The 19368-nt window shown below is 44.0% G+C and overlaps 1 protein-coding gene across 1 annotated transcript; it reads right to left on the bottom strand.

Annotated features, from left to right (window-relative positions):
- Positions 1-4781: 4781 nt before the first annotated feature.
- On the bottom strand, positions 4782-18782 carry GRAP2 (GRB2-related adaptor protein 2). Its single transcript, XM_010073210.1, has 7 exons — positions 18686-18782; positions 15455-15546; positions 12997-13116; positions 11086-11254; positions 9306-9437; positions 7036-7155; positions 4782-4961 (listed from the first exon to the last, which is right to left on the bottom strand). The coding sequence occupies exons 1-7, from the start codon at positions 18761-18763 to the stop codon at positions 4782-4784; spliced, it is 891 nt and encodes a 296-aa protein (XP_010071512.1). The 5' UTR covers positions 18764-18782.
- Positions 18783-19368: the final 586 nt, after the last annotated feature.

Raw genomic sequence — 19368 nt, 5'->3', positions numbered from 1 at the left:
CTTTCCCTGCTCACTTGCTTGTTTCCCTGCTATCCTGTAGCTCACAGATAAGTCCTTGGCTGTTTTCTACTGTCAGTTCTGCTTATGTAGGAAACGTCTTTTGCATTCGATGCAAATTAAGGCTCCTGAATTGTGTCACATGAAAGCTGCCTCTAAAAATTGGAGAAATCGGCAATGCTCTGCCCTCTTCCTCAGTCCTATTAATGGCTTTATCATACACTCAGTTCATGCATCCCCACTGAAATGCAAAGCTTTCAGCAGCAAGGAGTGGCTGGGTGTCAGAAGCTCTTTAGTCAATGGGTAGGTTTTAACCATTAAGTGTTACTGCCTGGATCATCTAGGGAACGCTGATGGTTTCAACTGGTCTCTATAGGGTTTCATTTAAAAGCAGCTCAGCCAATTGCTTTGAACAAGTATTTGAAGTGAGATGTCTGCATAGGACTTTCTTACATCAGCACAGAAGCAAAAGCTGGGGAATGGGCTTTATGGACATCTGCAGGGAGGGGTGGAGAGACTTCTTGTCTGCATTGGGCAGGGATGGGCATCATCAGAAGGAAGAGCATTGCCAAATACTTCTCACATCTAGTCTGGTGCAACCCAGGCTCCTTGGCAGATAGCCGCAGACATGGAGCAAGAGTCTGAGGACAGCCCTGGCCCAAATGGCCACAATTCTGTCTCACCAGACATCCTTGTTGTCCCTATGATGTGACATTGATTTAATTGAAGACCTGCCACTTCCCACTCAGGGTAAAGCTCACCCCTTGCCTCACTGCTGGACTACAGCTGCTGGGGCATTGCTCCTGCAGTGCAAAATGTCCCAGCTGACACTGAATTGCTGTTCAAGGCTGATTTCTCCTGACCACGTGATCCTGGCTGCTGGATCTTGTGCTTCTGCCATCCTTGGTTGTTCCCCACAAGAGATAAAGGCAAAATAGCCTTCCAAGAACCTGCAGTATCATGAGAGGTGCTGCTGAATAAAAAAGTTGATGAACAGGTGCCTGTTGTGAAAAGGACCCAATTTCCTGCACAGCCCACTGAAACTGAGAACTACTTTAAGTTTAAACAACAACAACCCAGGAAATTGTTTTATACCTGGTAGAGGGAGACTGGCCTAGCAACCTGACCAGGTGCTGACTTTGTGGCAGCACTGAGGATCGTCTGGCTGGGGCTCTTATGGGGACCCAGCCATATTCCCATTGTTTCTGCAGCATGCTCCAGTGAGCGCAGCCATTGTAATAAGCGTGTACACCAAGACAGAGATAGCTCTATTTTGTGGCAGAAAAAACTGCCTGGACAGCTTTCACATGAGAGGAGATTTCAATTTACTGTTTTTCACTCAGCCTGATTAATCACAGGGACATTTATAAACAAAATATGGATCTGCAGCAGAATGTAGGCGAAAGGTTCATTCAGACAGGAGAAAGCACAGCTCAGCTGTGCTCATCAACCTTATTTTTCCATGTGCAGTCCAGCTTCCTCTGTTTCATTTGTTATAATAATGTTTGCCTTCCCACATACTTTTCCTTTTATCTCTGTTTACAATCTCTTTTCTCATGAACTGTCTTTCTTGCTTAAGAAAAATACTTCTCAAGGTTCCTCTTTATTCATTCTGGTTTTGGTTTCACAGTGGGCTCTCTCAGGATGTGTTCCGGAGGGATGGTTCTTTACCAAACATGGACAAATATCAGGTAAACTCAGCACACCACACTGTTGTCTTAAGGCTCCTGTCCTATGTTGCTAACAGGTGTCTTTTGCATGGGCAACAGAATCTGAGGCTTTCACAGCACAGGTGTAAGTGAAGCACCAAAATATTAGCAAGGATTGTGTTATAATTAAAACCTGTTGGAAGAAGGAGCAGGAAGGTTGGCAAGCTACGTGAGTGGAGGAGAGGACTCCCCCCCACCCTTGTTAATTGACCTGATCTATGTGAGACATCATTTCAGAAAATGGCATGGGAAATGCCTCCTGTGACTACAGCACCTTCTACCCCAGCAAAACTCCCCCGCTATGCCCACACCTCTCCTTTTATCTCCATTGACTTGGGAAGGGCCATGGTTCTTCTCCGTACTGTTGTTTTGCTGGGAGGAAAATGACTTCTGCTGTGGGAGGGTACAAAAATTGCCCATGCCTCCCAGCTGCTGGCACACACAGTAAATGCAGATAGTGCTGCCTCTACTCTGGGGAGCAGGCAAGGACTAGCAGAGGCAAGCTAGCCTGAGTCTTGCAGACCAAAGCCTGGCCAGCTGCACAAAGCAGTGCAGAACATGGCACTGATATAGTTATCACAGATGCCAGGATATATTTGCCTCCTAGTAATTTTGGTGTCGTTAGGTGCTGCTCATGATGGGAAATCATGCTTTTACTCTGGTTCTGGTATGTTGTCCATAATTAGCATGCAGTCCTTTAATGCTAATTACCTTAAGTATTAATTCCTTAAACATCAATTTAAAAAGTCACATGAAAACTTACCTCTTCCTCAAACGAATCATGAGTTAACATGGGGGTACTTACAATGTACTACTTAGACTTGCTTAATTAGTTAATCTGTGTAAAGGGGTTTCAAATGTGTGAAGAGCTATCAAACTGCTAAGTGCATTATCTTCAATTAATTTTGTGAAACTACATCTTCACTACCAAAAGGGTCTTTAGAGTGCTGAGGAAAGGAAAAGGAGACATTGCTTCTAATTTTAAAAGTAACTAATTAAAAAAAGAATTAATTGAAAGATGATTTGACATGGTGGGAATAAGGGTGAACTTACTATTTCTTCTGTTTCAGCCAGACCTGAATATGAAAGATTCATCATTCATATCCCTCCTCTGCCTTTCCTGCTCTCTGGTTTCTTTGCTTCCCACTTCCTCTGGTCTTGATGCTCTCTCTCACTGAATATTAACCCTTCCAAATTTGATATTACCTTAGCAAAAAGAAAAAAATTAAAAAATAACAAATCACAACAAAACGCTCTTCAAACCGTGGATTCCCTGAGGTTCCACCCTCACACCAACCCAGTAATAAGGTGGCTTGTTCCAGAAGAAGCCTCATGCACTTCACTCCAAAGGGAGATGCTAAAGGCCCAGAACAGAGCTCCTGCAAGACAACAGGGCCAAGTCCAGTCCAGGAAGTCGTACGGTATCTCTCGGTTTCTTGAACCACCCTGGTAGCCAATGGAGATAAGCTCTTAACAATGTCTTTCAAAGTTTTCTATTCTGTTTAGAGCTTATATGTCTTGTTAATTATTCTCATTTTACTTCACCCATTAATAATCTGCTTTTGGTGGAGTTCTCCCAAAAACTTGACAATGGGTTCTTTCTGCTAATACTCTCCCTAGCTGGCAGCTTTATTTAGACCAGCTACATTGAATTGGACTTTACCAAGACCGTATTTCCTGGATTATTTTTCTCCCACAGGGACTAACAAAAGGTAAGAACATTTTTCTTGCTGGGTCTGATTTGTTTTTAGAGTTTTTTCACTCACCGTTCTTTCTTTCCCAAGAATGATAACTAATCACTTCCTTGCTGACCACCAAGTGAAAAATTCAGGAAGCTTGTTTAATGTCAACTTGCCTGAGCAGTGGTTATGCGGCAGTCACTTCAGAGGGCTTGGAACATTTTTAATGTGCATTTGCAGTATATTTGTATCACATCTGACATTCACTCAGCAATGATTTAAAAACCTATTAATTTACCTTATTTCATCCAAAAGAAACTGGAACAGAGAACAGACTATTTGACAGCCACAAGTTTATTCTCTGCATACTGTAAAGTAACAGCTTAACCTGTTGGATGAGACATTCCACTAGCAAGTCAGAGTTGTGTACACAGTGATCCTGAGCAACCCATGTTGTCAGGAAAGGAACTTCTGCCAACAAACCAGAAAAACCTCTTCTCTCCAACCCCTCCCCAGTTCAGTTTTACAAAAGGAACCAGTGAGGGATATTGATTGTTATCTGATCCAGTGGTACTTAATTTAGCTGAAGGGCCTGACCTGCTCTAACCAGGATGTCTAACAGAAGTATAGGTACCTCAGACAGCAGCTTGAAAATGGGACAAATTGTTATGAAGTGCAGAAAGAAGAGCAGGACAATCAAAAGAAGCAAAGAAAGTAGCTTCTCACCCTCCCATACCTTCGCCACTGGTTTGTTTGTACAAAAGCTTACAGGATCCTTTTGCTTCATCTGGTGTATCTATAGAATCCACATCCCAAGAAAGTACTAGAGGGATAAGCCAGAAACTATTCAGAAAAGTCAGAGTTGCCTTGCACGTCAACCTAAGGCCCCCTCACTTTCCTTCCCTACCTGAAGGATTAATGTGATTACTAATGATCATTTAATTCACCTGGGTGTTCCTCCTGCCTTTAAAAGAAAGGAGAAATGGAGCCTGAAGAGACTATGAGTGCTACCAGATCCAAAAGGAAGGGGAAGGACTACCTGAATACTGAATCCTGACTTGTCTGAGGTGTATTTCCACAGAACAAACCTAATTGCAGGAAGTTATCAATAATTAGCCAAAGAAGTGACAGGGCAGGGAGAACTCAGCAACATGTCAATGAGCAGTCCAGGATTTTTTCTCCCTCCCCTTCATGGATGTGAAAAATAGGGGAAAAATTCCTATTCTCTTCAAAGGGTTCCCTTTCACACCAACATTTCAAAAGATCAATTGCCAATAAATTAAGACAAAACCAAAACCACCATATGTCCTGGGGGCAAGGGGAGATGCACTCCCTCTCTGTCCCTGTCATATCAGAAAAGCAGCTCCAGTATGGCCCTCTGGGGCATACCGTGCCCTCACAAGGGCACCGGTGTGACGTAGTTGGCAGGGAAGAGACCCAGTTCCCCACGCAGACGTCCTTTCCACCATGATGGGTTGGAGCTGTCCAGGACCTCTAAGATGTCTCCACAGCGGAAGCCCAGCTCGTCATGCTCCACAGCATCAAAATCGTACAAGGCACGGACCCATAGCGTTCTCTGGGAAGGAGATAGAGACATGCAGGGAACAATGAGTCACAATTCTTGAAGATCATCCTTCTCTCACCCCTCTTATGCCCCAGTACATATGTTCACTGAGAGGACAAGCAATGCTGAAACTGAGGCCAGCTTGCAATTAAACCAGGAAGTGGCCAAGATTCCAGGAAGGAGGGACCAATTTACAGGGACACCCAAGGGGTGGTGCTTGGGTTCTCAGCAGCCATTTGAACTTTCCTCAGTGTATTAGTGGGTATTTGCACCATAAGGTGAGAAGTCAGACTGAGAGCAGGTCCTTAGGAAATAGTGTTCACATGGCTCTGTCTCCGCTGCCCTGTAAAATCAGCTGTGGTAGCCATGTTGAAGCCAGCTATGGAAGCATAGAGAAGAGCTCCTGCCTGAGTCCTGCTGGGCTGCACACTATAAGCAAATGGCGCTAGGGAGATGGGCCGGTGCTGATAGGGAGGTCAGCTCCCTGAGATCGAAAGAATTTAGGACCTGTTTGGGTGTATTCGTTTATTTTGGGTTTGCACTTTAATGCACACTATTGTAAGATTTTTTTTTTTCTTATGAGAACTTTATTGTAAGAGACTTTGAAGTCAATCTCCCATTTTGACTGGAAATCAGATTTTAAAGGAGATAGCATGGGCTTCTTTTCTGGGAAATTATTGGCACCACAGGGCATGTACACTTTGGAAGGTATATTTTACGCACACAGATGGAGAGATCTGTTTGAAGACATTAACTTTTGTTAAATCTTCCATTCAGAACTCTTCTTAGACATGGCTCCTAGTTACTTGGGTGGACACATAGACCTTTCTATAATTGGATTTGGTGGCTTCTAGATCACTGATGGGGTGTGGCAGGCAAGGGTATGTTGTTATTCATTGCCACAGCTTCTGAGTGATAAAAGCCATTGCATTTTGAGGTGGATCATAATAAAGATTTGGGGCTTTTGCCCAAAGGAGACACTAGTTTGTTCCAAATTTCCTAATCCCATCTGTCCTATTTCTCTCACAGTTCAGAAAGTTCTGTTGTCTTTCCCTTCTTTCCTTGAATCTAGGTTCTGTGGTGGTTCTGGGCTAAGCTGTACATTTCCTCAAGGAAGAAGAATGTGCCTTCAGTCACACTCTTAGGAGCTGATGGAGAAATAATTTTTGGACTTGGCAGTACAATCACAGGTTGAGGCAGAGAAAAACACCATGCTCTATGCAGGCATTTGCATAGTGGGAATTTATAGAGCAGGTGGTTACTTAAGATTGACTGCCAGGTATGGATCCAGGTAGGGGAGCAGTCTGAGATGTCTGTAGAAACATCTGGATCCTGACCAAAAAGACTGTGCTAAGAGGCTCTGACAGATAAGGGTGACAGGTAGATGAGCCCCAAATAGTAGGTCCGAGAGGATGTGCCGGGTGCAGACAAGTAGAACTGAGTGATGACAGGTCTTCTCAGGACTGATGCAAAAGGTAGTGGAACGGACAGTGTGACTTCAAGTGCATTGCAAGACAGAAAGAGCACTGTAGAATGGCACAATATCATAAGGTAACTCTCCATAGGACTTAAAAAGAGTGTGGTGCATCTAGCTACTGTGCTTAGGAAGGCCTGTCTGTGATGGGAAAGATACCTGCTAGTCCCTTGCATCAGTGGACACAAAGCCCTTCTAGGAAAGATCATTAGGTTTTCAGAAATGTCTTCTGCAGGACTGAATCCGTGCTTGATCCAAACCCATGGGCGAGCTTGGGCTCATTCACAATGCCCCAGATGCCTACTGTGTTGAGCTCATGCTAAGTTCCCTCTTCTATTAAGTCTGCATGTTAACTGAAACTGGCCTTGAGAGCAGTCCTAGAACTATGCTTGAATAACACCATAGTCCTACCCTCAGAGTGCCCCAGAAGCAGATTCAAGTGGCTGGGATAGAGTCTTGAGATTCATAAACATCTTCTAAGATATGTCCCAACAGGCTTAATACACTATTTCTCATGCAACCTCTTTGCAGGTGACATTGCCCAGACTGCCTGGCCATTGCTAAGGGATCCCCTGAGTTGGGCACATAGGGACTTCCAGGTGCATCACCTACCGATGTCTGCTGGTACAGTGGGTCTGTATGTCTCCGTTGCATAGCTGCTGCATTTCCTTGGCCATGATCCCTTAGTCCATGCAGCCCATCTTTCCTGTCCAGACTCCCACTGTATCTATCCTAGAAAGAAAACAGCAAGAGAAAAGGCATTAATATGCTGAGATGTATAAAAGAGTCATTAGTAGCCAGGGAGTCAGGGTTCAGCCTTCAAGTAAATAATCTTAGGTGTCTGCTTCCAATACAGTCCCTGTGCTGCAGTCCTGCAAGCAATGCCCCTCATGGAAGAGGTCACCTTAGACTGTTCTGTTTTGGATTTTTCTTCTTAGAAGTTGAAAGGCAACTGTCCTCAGTTCTGTTCCACATCTCCTGGGAAAAGTGGTCAGAGAGGGGCTTTTTTGGCCTCTGGGACTTCTGGAAAAAGTTTTTTGGAAAAAAACTAAGGCAGTTCTAACTCACAGGTGAAAAGCCATGCTTGTCAAGGGGAACTTTTGCCAATCTGGAGTTACTATGCCCCAGTTCTGCCCACTCTTTGCTCTTGCTCTGTCCCATATACTGGTGGAACAGCAGTGATGCTGATGCAGCTCACTGTATATCTGAGGACTCACTAGTTTTTCTTTGGGCTGCTCCATGCTGTGAAGGGCAGGGGTCAAGCCTGAGAATCCAGTTGCCCAATTAACCAAAGAGGAAAGAGACAAAATCAGGTTCAAAGAAAAGAAGCCATGTGACCACAATCTGAAGTCATATTAACACAAATCAGCCCAGACAGATGGAGAGAGAAACTAGGCAACACCTAGGGAGCAAGTTCTCTTTTGCCTGCATAGCTGAGACATGCTGAATGTCTTTATCTCTCCAGGCCCTTAGTGCATGCACTAAGCTTTTTTTTTAATGATAACGGTGTGACAGATTTTGTTATGTTGGCTCAGGTTGCAGCAGTACTTCAGTGACACAGGGTCTGATCAGCTGTGTCAACAGAGGAGAGGAAGAACAATAGCTTGTGCTTGATGTTGCTTGTAAACAGCTTTTGTCCTCTCCCTCTTGCTGCTTTCCTTCTTGCACCTACTCTCCCAAAAGCTTTCTTGGTCTCACTTGTGCCTTTGTCAGCCTAAAAGGTTGCTGAGGCTGCCTGAGACTGGAGCACAATTTACACCTCACCTGTCCCTGCCAGAAAGTGAGCAAGCTCAATCTGGCTTTGCAACTGCAAGATTTACTACAGGGATGCTTCACTGCTATGAGTTTTTCTGCTCTGTATCGAATGTGACTCTTGCATAGACTGTGCTCCAAAGAGTGCAGGCCCTCAGCTTTGTCAGAAGCTGTATTATTCCATCAGCAGTCCGTGGACAGGCAACACTGCTTGTCTGATGAGAGAACAGCCATTTCAGAATTGTCCCTGGCCTTGCTATATGGGAACTCTCATGCCTCAAGGGATACGGCTTTGGGACAAGTTGTTTCCTTAGATGATGGTACATTGTCTCTACCTAGAGATGTGAGACAACCCAAGCAAAACTATTTCCACCAAAATCAATCAGGAAGGTAGCGTGAGGTACTGCTGTTGTCCTCTCCATTCCTATGCAAGCAAAGGATTAAAGAAACCTCACACATCAGGGATGCAACATGATGAAAGAATGCGGAGAGGGCCCATAATAGGGAAGAGGAGAAAGAATGTTCTGAAGGAAACCAAGCTCTCCTAGGGTTACCATAATCATTTCTCATCCCTATGTTGTGTTTTGTGGCGATGAATGTCAGTAGCATAACTCAGAAAAAAGAAACAGGCAGCAAAGTTTCATTTGTCTTACAGACTAGAGAGGAGTTCCTGAAACCTGAAATGTGTGTGTGTGTGTAAGATTTGGGAGTGTTTTGCTGCACTCTCACTGGATGATACTGTATGTCCTTTCCTAAGCAAAGCAAGAACATGACACCATTCCCTGTTTTCCAGTTTTTGGGATGGAGACCCCAAACCTCCCTGGCAGTACTCCCAGGTTCCTAGTGAAAGGACCACTGTACACTGACTTCTGTTTTTTGCTAGTTTGTCAATCAGTCACGGATCACAGAACTAAATAAAAGCACACATTTATTACATATCAAAAGAGCTCACCAGGCTGATACCATCATCACTGCTACTCCCATACGAAGACCTAACTGACTCTGCCTCCTAAAGCAGGTTCAGGGTGGCAGATTTTTGACAAAGGGGCTGTTGACTCACTACCAAGCCATTAAGGCCAATGTTTCATGTGCCTGGGCTTGACATCCCAGCCTCTTATTCCTGGTAGTACCTGTTGCTGCTGCAGTATAGGGATAGGATGCTCTATGTATCTCTTGGCCATAGAAGAAGGATCTTCTCCAGCTGCTCCACCCAGGTGGAATGCTTCCCGGCCCATCCGTTCCAGGCTCCCACCACGCCTGTCCTGATGGAAGAAAGATCACAAAAATGAGGTCAGGTTTTGCTTTCTGACACATCCTTGACTGAAGCTTAGCAACCATTGCACCCTGATCACTACCAATACCCTTTACCTTGGAGGCTCTTCCAAGGGAAAGCTCCCGCCCCTCTGGACAGAAGGACAAATCAGGAATCCCATATTTTAGATCTTTGTCATAGCCAATTGCCATCCGAAGAGTGAGGAGGTGCTGGGCTGAAAATGTGGCCACTGATGTGAGGACCAGCACAGGAGCCAGGCCTTTTTTTGGAAATGCTGCTGTAAGACTTCATTTGTCTCTGCACTGAAATCTGTACATTACTATTATTCTATCATATGGCTGTAGCATCTAGAAATTTTAACTGTGAACAGAAACCCCACTGTGATGAGTGCTAAACATACCCTGCTGAGCCCATCACCATAACAAACGTACAGAATGTTTGCCAAAGCAAACTTGACTCCTGTTCTTTCATTTGCCTGTCTGCATCTTGGAGCAATTGCCGTTCTCTTTCTCTTCCTGCTCACAGTCAGCCCAAACAGGTTGTTTCACTGATATACATGCATGCAGTCTTCCTTTCTCCTTCCCCAGACAATTCTTTGCTGTGATCTCTCTCTCATAGGTCCCATAGCCTCTATTTTATACCTTACTAATGCATTTTTAAAGCTCTGCCTAAGTGGTCTAGAAGGAGACAACAACACAAGTCCCTTCTTCAGACTAAAAAATAAATCACCTCTCTTTCAGAGCCAGCAAGAATGACCCATATGCAGCCTATAAAAATTTATTGCTGCAGTGAGCAAGTCACGTACTTTCTGCCTTGCCTCTACATGCGCATCCTGGTAATTTTCCCCATGAAGCAGGACTTTGGTTACTACAGTGACCAGGCCTGTTCACTCCCAGTACTGCATATGCAATGCATAGCAGTCTCTACTATGTCATTTGCTTGTTCCCCTGGCACAAACCCAGGCATTCGTTGGACTGGGATTTCCCTGCCTTCTCAAACACCTACTACATCAACCCTGAATGCACAGCTTGTTCCCATATCTGCTATGTTCTTCTCAGCAGCACTTTTCAGTTCCTGTCAGCTACTGCTCTAGGTTTGGCCATTGGTTCCTCCACACTCCTTACTGTGTTCACTCGGTAATAGAAAATGAATGATTCTTCTGAGCAGGCAAACTTTGAACTGTAATAACAGCTGCCCTCTGGGTACATTCAAGGACACTAGGAAGCCAGACTCAAATTCTTCTCAGACACAACCTACCAGTCAGCTGTGTACCTGCCCTTATGAAATCTAGACATTTCAATAAGGTAAGTCCTTACACATCCATCCCTTGGATGTGTAAGGCATCTTAGAATTTCAGCTCTGAGGCATTAGCACTGCTTTAGCAAAGCACCCCTTATGCAGATTTGCAGCATTGCCTATTGCTATCCAAAATAGAATCAGAAAATTCTGCTCAATTATATAACTGCACATACCACTGAATCCACTAAAAATCCATGTTTCAGGGCTCAGCAGTGTAGCGATGTGACTGGGTTTCCAAGGGCAGACCCTCCCCCCCACCCCAAGACATTCTTATGGGCTGAATTCCTTCCACAGAAAGGCTTCTTATAGAGCAAATCCTAAGGGTAGTTTGTGTTTACCTTCTCTTCTTGGTTGTTGTCCCTCAGGAAGATCTGCTTCTGCTTGGAGATGGAAGTTGTCCTGTAGTAGTCCACCAGCTTGTTTAGGGAGTGGAATTTCTCTGTCCACAAGTAATAGTTACCCTTTGAATCCCTCATCACTTTGAAGTGTTGCACATCATCTTCATGCCTGGATCCAAATTGAAAAGTAAGAGATCATAAACCAGATTGCACTTTTATCTTCTTTGAAAAAGTCTTTCCCAGAAGGGTACCAAAGCTTCTTGCTTGGCCAAATCTAGACTTCTGAAAAGTAAGCAATGGCAGTCCTTGTGTGTAGTGGACCTAGATGTGGCTCTGTATTTCAAAAGACTCATCAACTTTCAAACATGGAGTGCTGCAGGGCTGCTCAGTCACAAAGCACTGTCGGAACAAAGCATAGGGTTTTAAAACCTTTCCTTTGAAATAAAGGCCAAAGGAGCTTTCAGGGCTACAAACAGCTAATAGCTGTATTCCATACTTTGTATGAGAGGCAAAGGTGCAGTTGTAGTCTACCCACTAGCCTCTGCGGTTCCTGTTAACATCCAGTCTGCACTGACTGTAAGAGATGTATTACACCTCTACATACCACGGGCATCACCACTACATGCAGACAATAGTCACATGAAACCATACACTGAGTTTTACAATTATATAATATCTAGTGTAAAATCATTACTACTGGTCATTCTTCCTGCCCAAAACAAAAAGAAAGAAGCGATTATTAGTTGCTGTTACAGGCCAACTTAACAGACTCAACCTTCTGCCCCTGCTTCCTCCCTGCAACTCCCCTCTTACTTCTTGTCTTATTTGGACAATTCTTTTTGCACCATTTGTGATCTGGTTTTGGTACCCACCTCCTCTCTCTGTACAACTCCAGAAACTCAAAACACTGGTTTCAGAGGCTACATCTGCACAAATAAACTAAATGGGAACCAGACAGGGACTGAGTGCTGTCCTGGAGTGCTACAGACACACAACCTTTTAAAGTGTTAGCATGGTTTTGGTCTAAACCAGAAAGCCCTCCCTGGATAGTGCTGGGCCGTGGTTAGGGGGACAGAGGGGACCAGGAACTGTTTGCAGTGAGCTGCTTGAATACAGCTGTTCTGTGGGATGAAGAGGGTTTAGCCATATGGATCTGAGCTCTGCCACATTGCTTGACCTCAGGGCAGAGAAAGAGCCTGACTGTACTTAGTTTATTGGTGTTTATCGGTGTAGATGTAGCCAGAATATTTCCCTGCATTCCTCCCAGATACTTTTTGACCTCCCTGAATCAGAAAGTGCACACTGCTTGGAAAAGTCGGTGCTAACCACTACTCTAATTTAAAACTGGTTATCAATTATTTGAATTAAAATTGGGAAACCCACCCATTTAAGAGCTCTGCTTTAAAGCAAATGCTCTGAGAAGGGCTGGGCTACAATAAGTTGCTGAGATGCAGCTGGGCTGCAAGCAACTAAAAGCCATTCCTGTCCAATGGCTGTTTAGTGACCTGTGGGAAATAAGTTAACAATGTAATACTAATCTCTTAATGGGTAGTAGTGGAATTCTTGGATTCAGTAACCAGAGCTGTCAGGGAAATAAAATAGATGGAAGGCACGTGTTTTGCACTGTAGGATATGTCCCAAGTACCACTCTGCTTTGTGGCAGCTCTTTCAGAGCAGCAGATCACCAAGGGATCTGCTTTGGAATGGGGTATTCCCACTTGAAAAGAGGCAGAAACATTTGGGAATCAGATGCCTAATTTGCTCTCATTCACAACATAGCAGCACTTCCAGTGCCTGGCAGCATGCAAACTTCCCAAGAGGCTACGTCACATTAGGAAACCTGTCAAGAGGAGGCTAGGGACACCATTAAAGAGGAAAAAGAAGCAGGAAAATGCTGTGGGAAGCAGATACCTGACAGAGATGGAGAAGTCACCATGAGAGTTTTGACTGGCTCGGACGATGAAGGAGCCAACTCCTTTGCTCATGAGGATGTTCTCTGCTTCGTGGCGGGATATCCTCTCATCAAACCAGCTGTCAAGTGGGAAAAATCATGGAGACATTAATAAGGAAGGTGAATTAAGGTAAGGAACAAAGAAGTTGAGGGTAAGGAGAATGTGAATAAGCAGGGTGGAGGAAAAACAAAACAAAAGGGTCAGAGGAGCCCACATGAGTACTCCCAGTGGCCATGTACATGCTAAGGTACAGGGTTTTGATGGGTGCAGACCATTTTCTTTGAGCAGTAAAAGCACGTAGATGCAAAAAGAACAATGTAAGATTTGGCCTGCTAATAAGCAACACTCAGCTGAAACTGTAATTACAGGCACAGCACACTAAGGTGTTAGTCAAAGAAATTTTGAATTACAAATGTGTATGTATACATATATGCGCACATAATTCTCAGACATATACATCAAATTGCTTTTGATAAACTGATTGAAAATTACTGGACTGTGATGGATATATTGCAAGGGACACACATAAATTTTTAGTAGAAGCAAGCCGTGAAAGTTTTAGTACTAATAAATTGGTTCCTGCAAGAGTTATAATACCACAGAATCTCAGAAACACAGAATACATAAGCACACTTACGTAAATTTAGCCAGGCATAAAAAATCATAGTATAAGGCACTGGACTAGTAATGAGAAAGTCACCGTAAATGGTAAAATATTACAGTGTCAATAGGAATTTTTCAGTAGAGAAAAAAGTTGCCATGTACACTCATATATGTCTCCTCCACAGCTAATAAGACACACAGTATGCGGTCTTTTGCTTTTATGTAATTCTTAATTTCCTGTATTGCATTAAAATTAAGTACTGATAGTTTCCTAAGCTCTGTCATTTCTACTTTTGAGTTTCATTATACTTCTTACTATCATCACAGTTTACCTATGTATCATTAGCAAAGGGAAATCGGGCTTTAATCAGTGTTGATAACCAGTCTCAATGATTACTGGACAAGACAAAGATGGGAAAAAACAGCCCAACAAAAACAGGAGACAGCTTTCTTCCTAGCATCTGGCCTGAACTACTTCAAAGTGTAGACCTAATACTCTTAGAAAAGCGTGAAAGTGGAAATATTTCTTCACAGCTCTTGCACAGAGAAAGCATAATGAGAAAAATGTGTGTGAAAAAAGAAGCTGCTAGTGTCCCTGTGTGATGACACAGCCCTGTGAAAGAGCGAACAAGAACAACTGACTGGGAGATCTCGTCCCCCTGAGGCCCAAAAGTACAAGCCCATATTTGCACAGCAAACTAATAATATCCTTCAGCTCAGTCAAGCAGGTTGGCTTATATCCAAAAAGGCAGGTAAGTGCCATCTCCAAAGGAGACAGCACTTATTAGTACCCACAAAATCCGTGTACACTCCCAGTTTGCCTCCTCAGAGCACCAGTGTGTCACTGGGCTTGGTGCACGCTCTGACTGTTCTCTCCTGAAATGCTACAGCACTTTTTTAAAAGAGGAGAATTAAAGAGGCTTCAGGGAGCACTTCCGACAACGGAAAGGAAAAGGTTGTAAAAATGCCATACATTGTCATATTCATGGCACAGGGCTGGACAACACATTTAACATGTGTTCAAACACCTGCCAGTCCTTTCTGAAAGTGCAGTGCCGTCTACTCAGTGGGAAGAGAGAAATGAAGGTATGTCTGTCCTCTAACAGATCTGTGTTTGGGTGGGTAGTCATGAAACGTGGATAAGGGAGTGTGTGTGTGTGTGTGCGTGTGTCTGCATGTGTGTGGGAGCAGGGCGGGATGTCTGGTCTATCATCTCTGTCAATCCATGAGTAACACCAGCTGTCACACTTCATGTAGCGTTGCACTGACCTCTAGTGCATCGAGAGAAACTCACACACACTTTGCGAGGGGGAGGGAATGTGGATGGGTTGGTGGGGAAAAGGGAGTTAATGCAGTTAAGAGTCGGGAGTGTGTGTGGGGGGAAGAGAATGACATTTTAATAATTCATTTTCAGAGAGGTCTCTTGCTCTCCCTTTTGTGCTCAGTCTCTGTCTCTGTTGCCAAGACTTCACATCATGACTATTATCCTTCTGTCCGAGGAGATCTAAATGCAGGTCCTGCCACATCCCAGTGACATCCCTCTGAGCAGCAGTAACAAAGGAGTCACTTGGGAGTGATAGAGAGCATGGAGAGCCATTCAGCTCTGAAAGAACAGAGGATGCCTCAGGGTAGAAGTAAGGTGTGCTGCAGAACTGCATATAGCATTATGGCAATCCTTGTTAGCCAATAAGCTATAACTATAACCAGTCCTGCTTCTGTCGTCTTCCCTTGTACACACACACGTGCACACGTGCTCTTGACAGCACTCTGTGGAAATGTGCAATGGTGGTACACACAGTTTCCATCACACTTACGGGGGAACATGAAAATCAATGAAGTTCTTAGGAACGTAGCCCTCTTGACTTCTGAGCTCAGCCTTATACCACTCTTCCTGGGAGCTCAAAACCTGCAATAGAGGGATGGATGGAATAAATATGTCTCCTGAGAAAGGCAAAAGTAACAAAGGTTCTGTCAGAAACCTAGAATTTTTGTAAGAGTAGAAGAGAACTCTGCATATACTCTACTGCCCACCCACCATGTAGCAACGTTAGTGGCTGATGACCACTTCAGGGCAAACAAAGCAATAAAGAAGGCCATGTAGAATTAGGATTCCCTGTTAGCTTTATCCCTTCATCTGAATGCCTGTCCAGGTGGCTAGGGATGCCATCTGCATGTCTCTGTTGTCTGTGAAATTGAGAAATTCAGCTCTGAAGGACTTAATAGGGGTTTAAGGAGTTCTCTGTAGTGCTTTTAATAATTGGTACTGGAGCATCTCAGTTTCACAAAGGAAGGAAAAAAAAATCTGTGAAAACTCCTCTGGCATGTATGGGTATGGAGGAATACACAGCTATAGCTGTGTGTGTGCGCATTATGACTGCACAGATGTTACCATGTGCTCTCACATGTCATTTTGCAAGAGATTATTTAGTGGGTTAAGCTGCCCTGAGCTTTGCCAAGGTAGATAGGGAAGCAAAAAGTATTTTATAGCCACTATGACACTTAAGATATTGCAGGATAGCAGGAAGCCAGCCCACACTGGAGCTGTGTGCTCACATTCATGTGTGCTTTCATTCAAGTGTACTCACACTAATGTTGACTGTAACGGTTGTTAGGGACTGCAGTGCTGACCAGGGACTGCCCAAATTCACTGCTCCCTGGCTGATGGCCCCTGACATAGCCCTAAGTTAGAGGAGAGAGTACAGGGATACAACTGCTCTGTGATTTTACTGCAAACGTTGTGGTCTTTGGTGTTTTGTTTGACATTCCAACTCCTGGGACAGAATTCCACTTGAAATAGAAATGTTTCTGTTCTCCCTGGTTTTGGAGAGGAGCCTGAAAGCATGAGCCATGACAGCTCTCTTAAAAGGAGAGAGCAAGTGGAAAGACTTAATTTGAAATCTATTGTTAACAATAATAATACTTGTTTTGTAAGCCAATCTCATGTTTTTGGGAGTCTAACGCACAGTCTAACTGCTTGGTGTTGGCAAGAGGATGTTACTATCTCTGGGGCCGATTCTCCATTGCCTTGCCTGCCACATAGGCCTTTTTCATGCATTTGGATACAGAAAGGTTGGGGAATAGAAAGCTGTGGAGTTCCCTACTGGTATAGTCACTGCTTCCCCCATCCCTGGGTGCTGGATTAAGGCTCTTTTTTGCTGCTGTGACCAACCAAAAGGGGTGATAGCTACTACCTGCTCACGCTCAGGCCCTGCTCTGTTGGCAGTGAGGTTTCCAGAAAGACCCACTTGCTGGTTCTCGGTGCAGGGCTGGCAGGTTTCTCTCAGTGTGTCATCCTTTCAGAGAAGGATGTAGGGGGGTGAGAGGGTGGATTTCCTCCTGTCACTGCTGGTTGAGGGCCTCATGTTTCCTGTTTTCTAATCTCTACATCAATACTGTTCATTTATCTCCTTTATAAATCTGAAAAGACAGCCAGCAGGTTGTACAGGCAGCAGGAGGGGGCTCATGATGGGGTATGAATGGATGTGTACGTATGCCAGAAGGAGAGATGTTACTCAGGCTAATTTACTGTTACTATTACTTGGGCGGCTAAGGTGTTATTTTGTTTACCTCAAGGCTGTTAAATCAAGAGGCAGTCTGACTTTTCTGGTGAAGTCTCTGTGACAAATAATAATAATATCAATGTGTAGTGTTATTTGACACTTTTCATCAGTAGCTTCCAATGTACTTTGAAAGGAAGCTCTAGTTTATAATGATTTTACAGGAAGGGAAACTGAGAAACAGAAGGAAAAGTGATCTGGCCAACATCATCACCCCAGCCAGGGACTTGATGAAACCACAGTCTCCCGAGGAAGAAAATATCAGGTGAAGATCACAAGGCAGTAGGGATATGGGGACTACTCTTGACATAAGGAAGAATTAGGAATTAGGCTGTTCATCTATGCTGATGAGAGGCAGTGATTTCTCCTGAAAACTTCTTATAGCTATTTAGAAAAATGTGGTCTTTGATCTTAGTGAGTTCTGGATGCCATCAGCTTTGTCTAAGCTTTAAAAATTAAAAGTGCAATAACATAAAAAATGGCGGTGATGGAAGAGGCAAGGCTGAGGCCCAGTGTCTAGCTGTTAACTGGAACATACGGGACTGTACAGGGAGGTAGTGAAGGCTCCCTGGCTGAACAAGGGTTTATATCCTATTGTTGTACATCATCCCTTTGGACAGTGGAGGGGTTAAGGCCTTAGAGAGGAGTTATACTCCGGCATTTTCAACTGAAACAGAACAGCTACCCTGGGGACTGAGAAGTGGATAAATAATTAGGGTGGAGCAGCATGTGACTTTATCTGTGGGAGAAAAAGAATGGTTCTACCATAACACATGCAAATCAACTTTAAAGAGACTCTCACGTGGTCAGTATTGTATATGATCAACTCTACTTCTGCCATTCCCCGACTGCTAAATTCCTGCAAGGGTGTATATAACATTATTAGTCCAGGATCTCTTAAACTCTTCCATTATACGTGTAACAGATTGTCTCATGGACTTTTCCTCTTCTATTTACCTAAAACCCCTGGGGCAACTAACAGTACTTACAGTGACAAGTCAGATATAACTTCTATAATGCATGATACTCTCCTCTAAACAGTTTAAGAGTTGGAAATAAGGAAGACGGCAATCTCTCTGGACCACACTCATCCTGCCTGCCTTTAGACACAGTCATCCTAAACATATTCACCTTAGACTACCTATATAGTAAATGAAAACAGGCACGGCCCTCAAAATCTGTCTACAAAAGAACCGGATCTCTGCCCCAGCAAAGATACTTATCCTTCCCTGCTGACTACTGGAGGACTGTAGGGCAATTACATTTATAGTTCAGGGACATAAAATCAAGTGGAATGGACACAGACTCAAGCGTTCTGGCAATTGTTGGTTGACCTATAGCAAGCCCTATAGGAGATGAGTATCCTTCATTTGTATCTCAGTTTGTAGACATCTGTGTTAGTCTGTTTTGTAAAGGCAAATGGGAGCACAGAAAGATCTGTCAGCACTCTCAGAAATGCTGTTTAGCCAAGCCTGGGGCTGCACTTACCTTCAGCATATCCCCAGCCTGGAAGCTCAACTCATCCTCTCCAGAAGCACTGAAATCAAACTTGGCAATGGCTTCCATACTGTGTCTTGGTGGCAGAGCAAAGCTGGAAGAAGTGTATGCTTGTCAACATTTATGAGCTGCTGGGACTGCTGACTCTAGCCTCTAGAAAGCTTAATGACAATGCTGTGATTTGTACGTGGATGAGCATGCACCAACCATTGGTAGACATTAGTTACTAGGTATTGAAAGACATCAGGTACAAGAGATGACATGGCCAAGAGGCTATAACTAGCTCAAGTCAGTCGTTCAAAGAACCCATTGTGTATGCTCATTCCATCAGATCTCTTTGCGGCAATCTCATGGAGAAGTTTGCGCACATCACCCAAATAAGCTGGTAGCAGGTAAAAATCTTCTGTATAGACCAATCACCACTCTGTCACAGTTCCCAGTAAAGCAAGTGACTCCATCATGCAATAGAAGAATGCATTTGCCCTCTGCAGTGACTTACTCTTTTTCTCAAGGGTGAGACAAATTGCGGACAGAATGAACAGTCTGCAACAAATGTATTTTTTCTTGGACAGGGGCCACAATACTGAAGGTTGAAAGAGACTTTTCTCTGTGATGGCTTAGCATGGGTGACCACAACTTTCAGCTTGGAAAAACTGAAAGAAAGGCAGTATTCC

This window comes from Pterocles gutturalis, unplaced genomic scaffold (genome assembly GCF_000699245.1).
Source record: "Pterocles gutturalis isolate BGI_N339 unplaced genomic scaffold, ASM69924v1 scaffold6862, whole genome shotgun sequence".
NCBI lineage: Eukaryota > Metazoa > Chordata > Aves > Pterocliformes > Pteroclidae > Pterocles > Pterocles gutturalis.
Note: the sequence above shows the minus strand (reverse complement) of the source record. Positions and strands in the feature narration are given on the sequence as shown.

What these genes read in the sequence shown, in the direction of transcription:
- GRAP2 (XM_010073210.1), bottom strand. Translation starts at nt 18,763, where the DNA reads ATGGAAGCCATTGCCAAGTTTGATTTCAGTGCTTCTGGAGAGGATGAG. An exon ending in ATTGATTTTCATGTTCCCCC is followed by an intron (nt 13,117 to 15,454) that starts GTAAGTGTGATG and finishes CCCACTTGACAG; the next exon opens with CTGGTTTGATGAGAGGATAT. An exon ending in CTATACTGCAGCAGCAACAG is followed by an intron (nt 7,156 to 9,305) that starts GTACTACCAGGA and finishes TTTTCTTTCTAG; the next exon opens with GATAGATACAGTGGGAGTCT.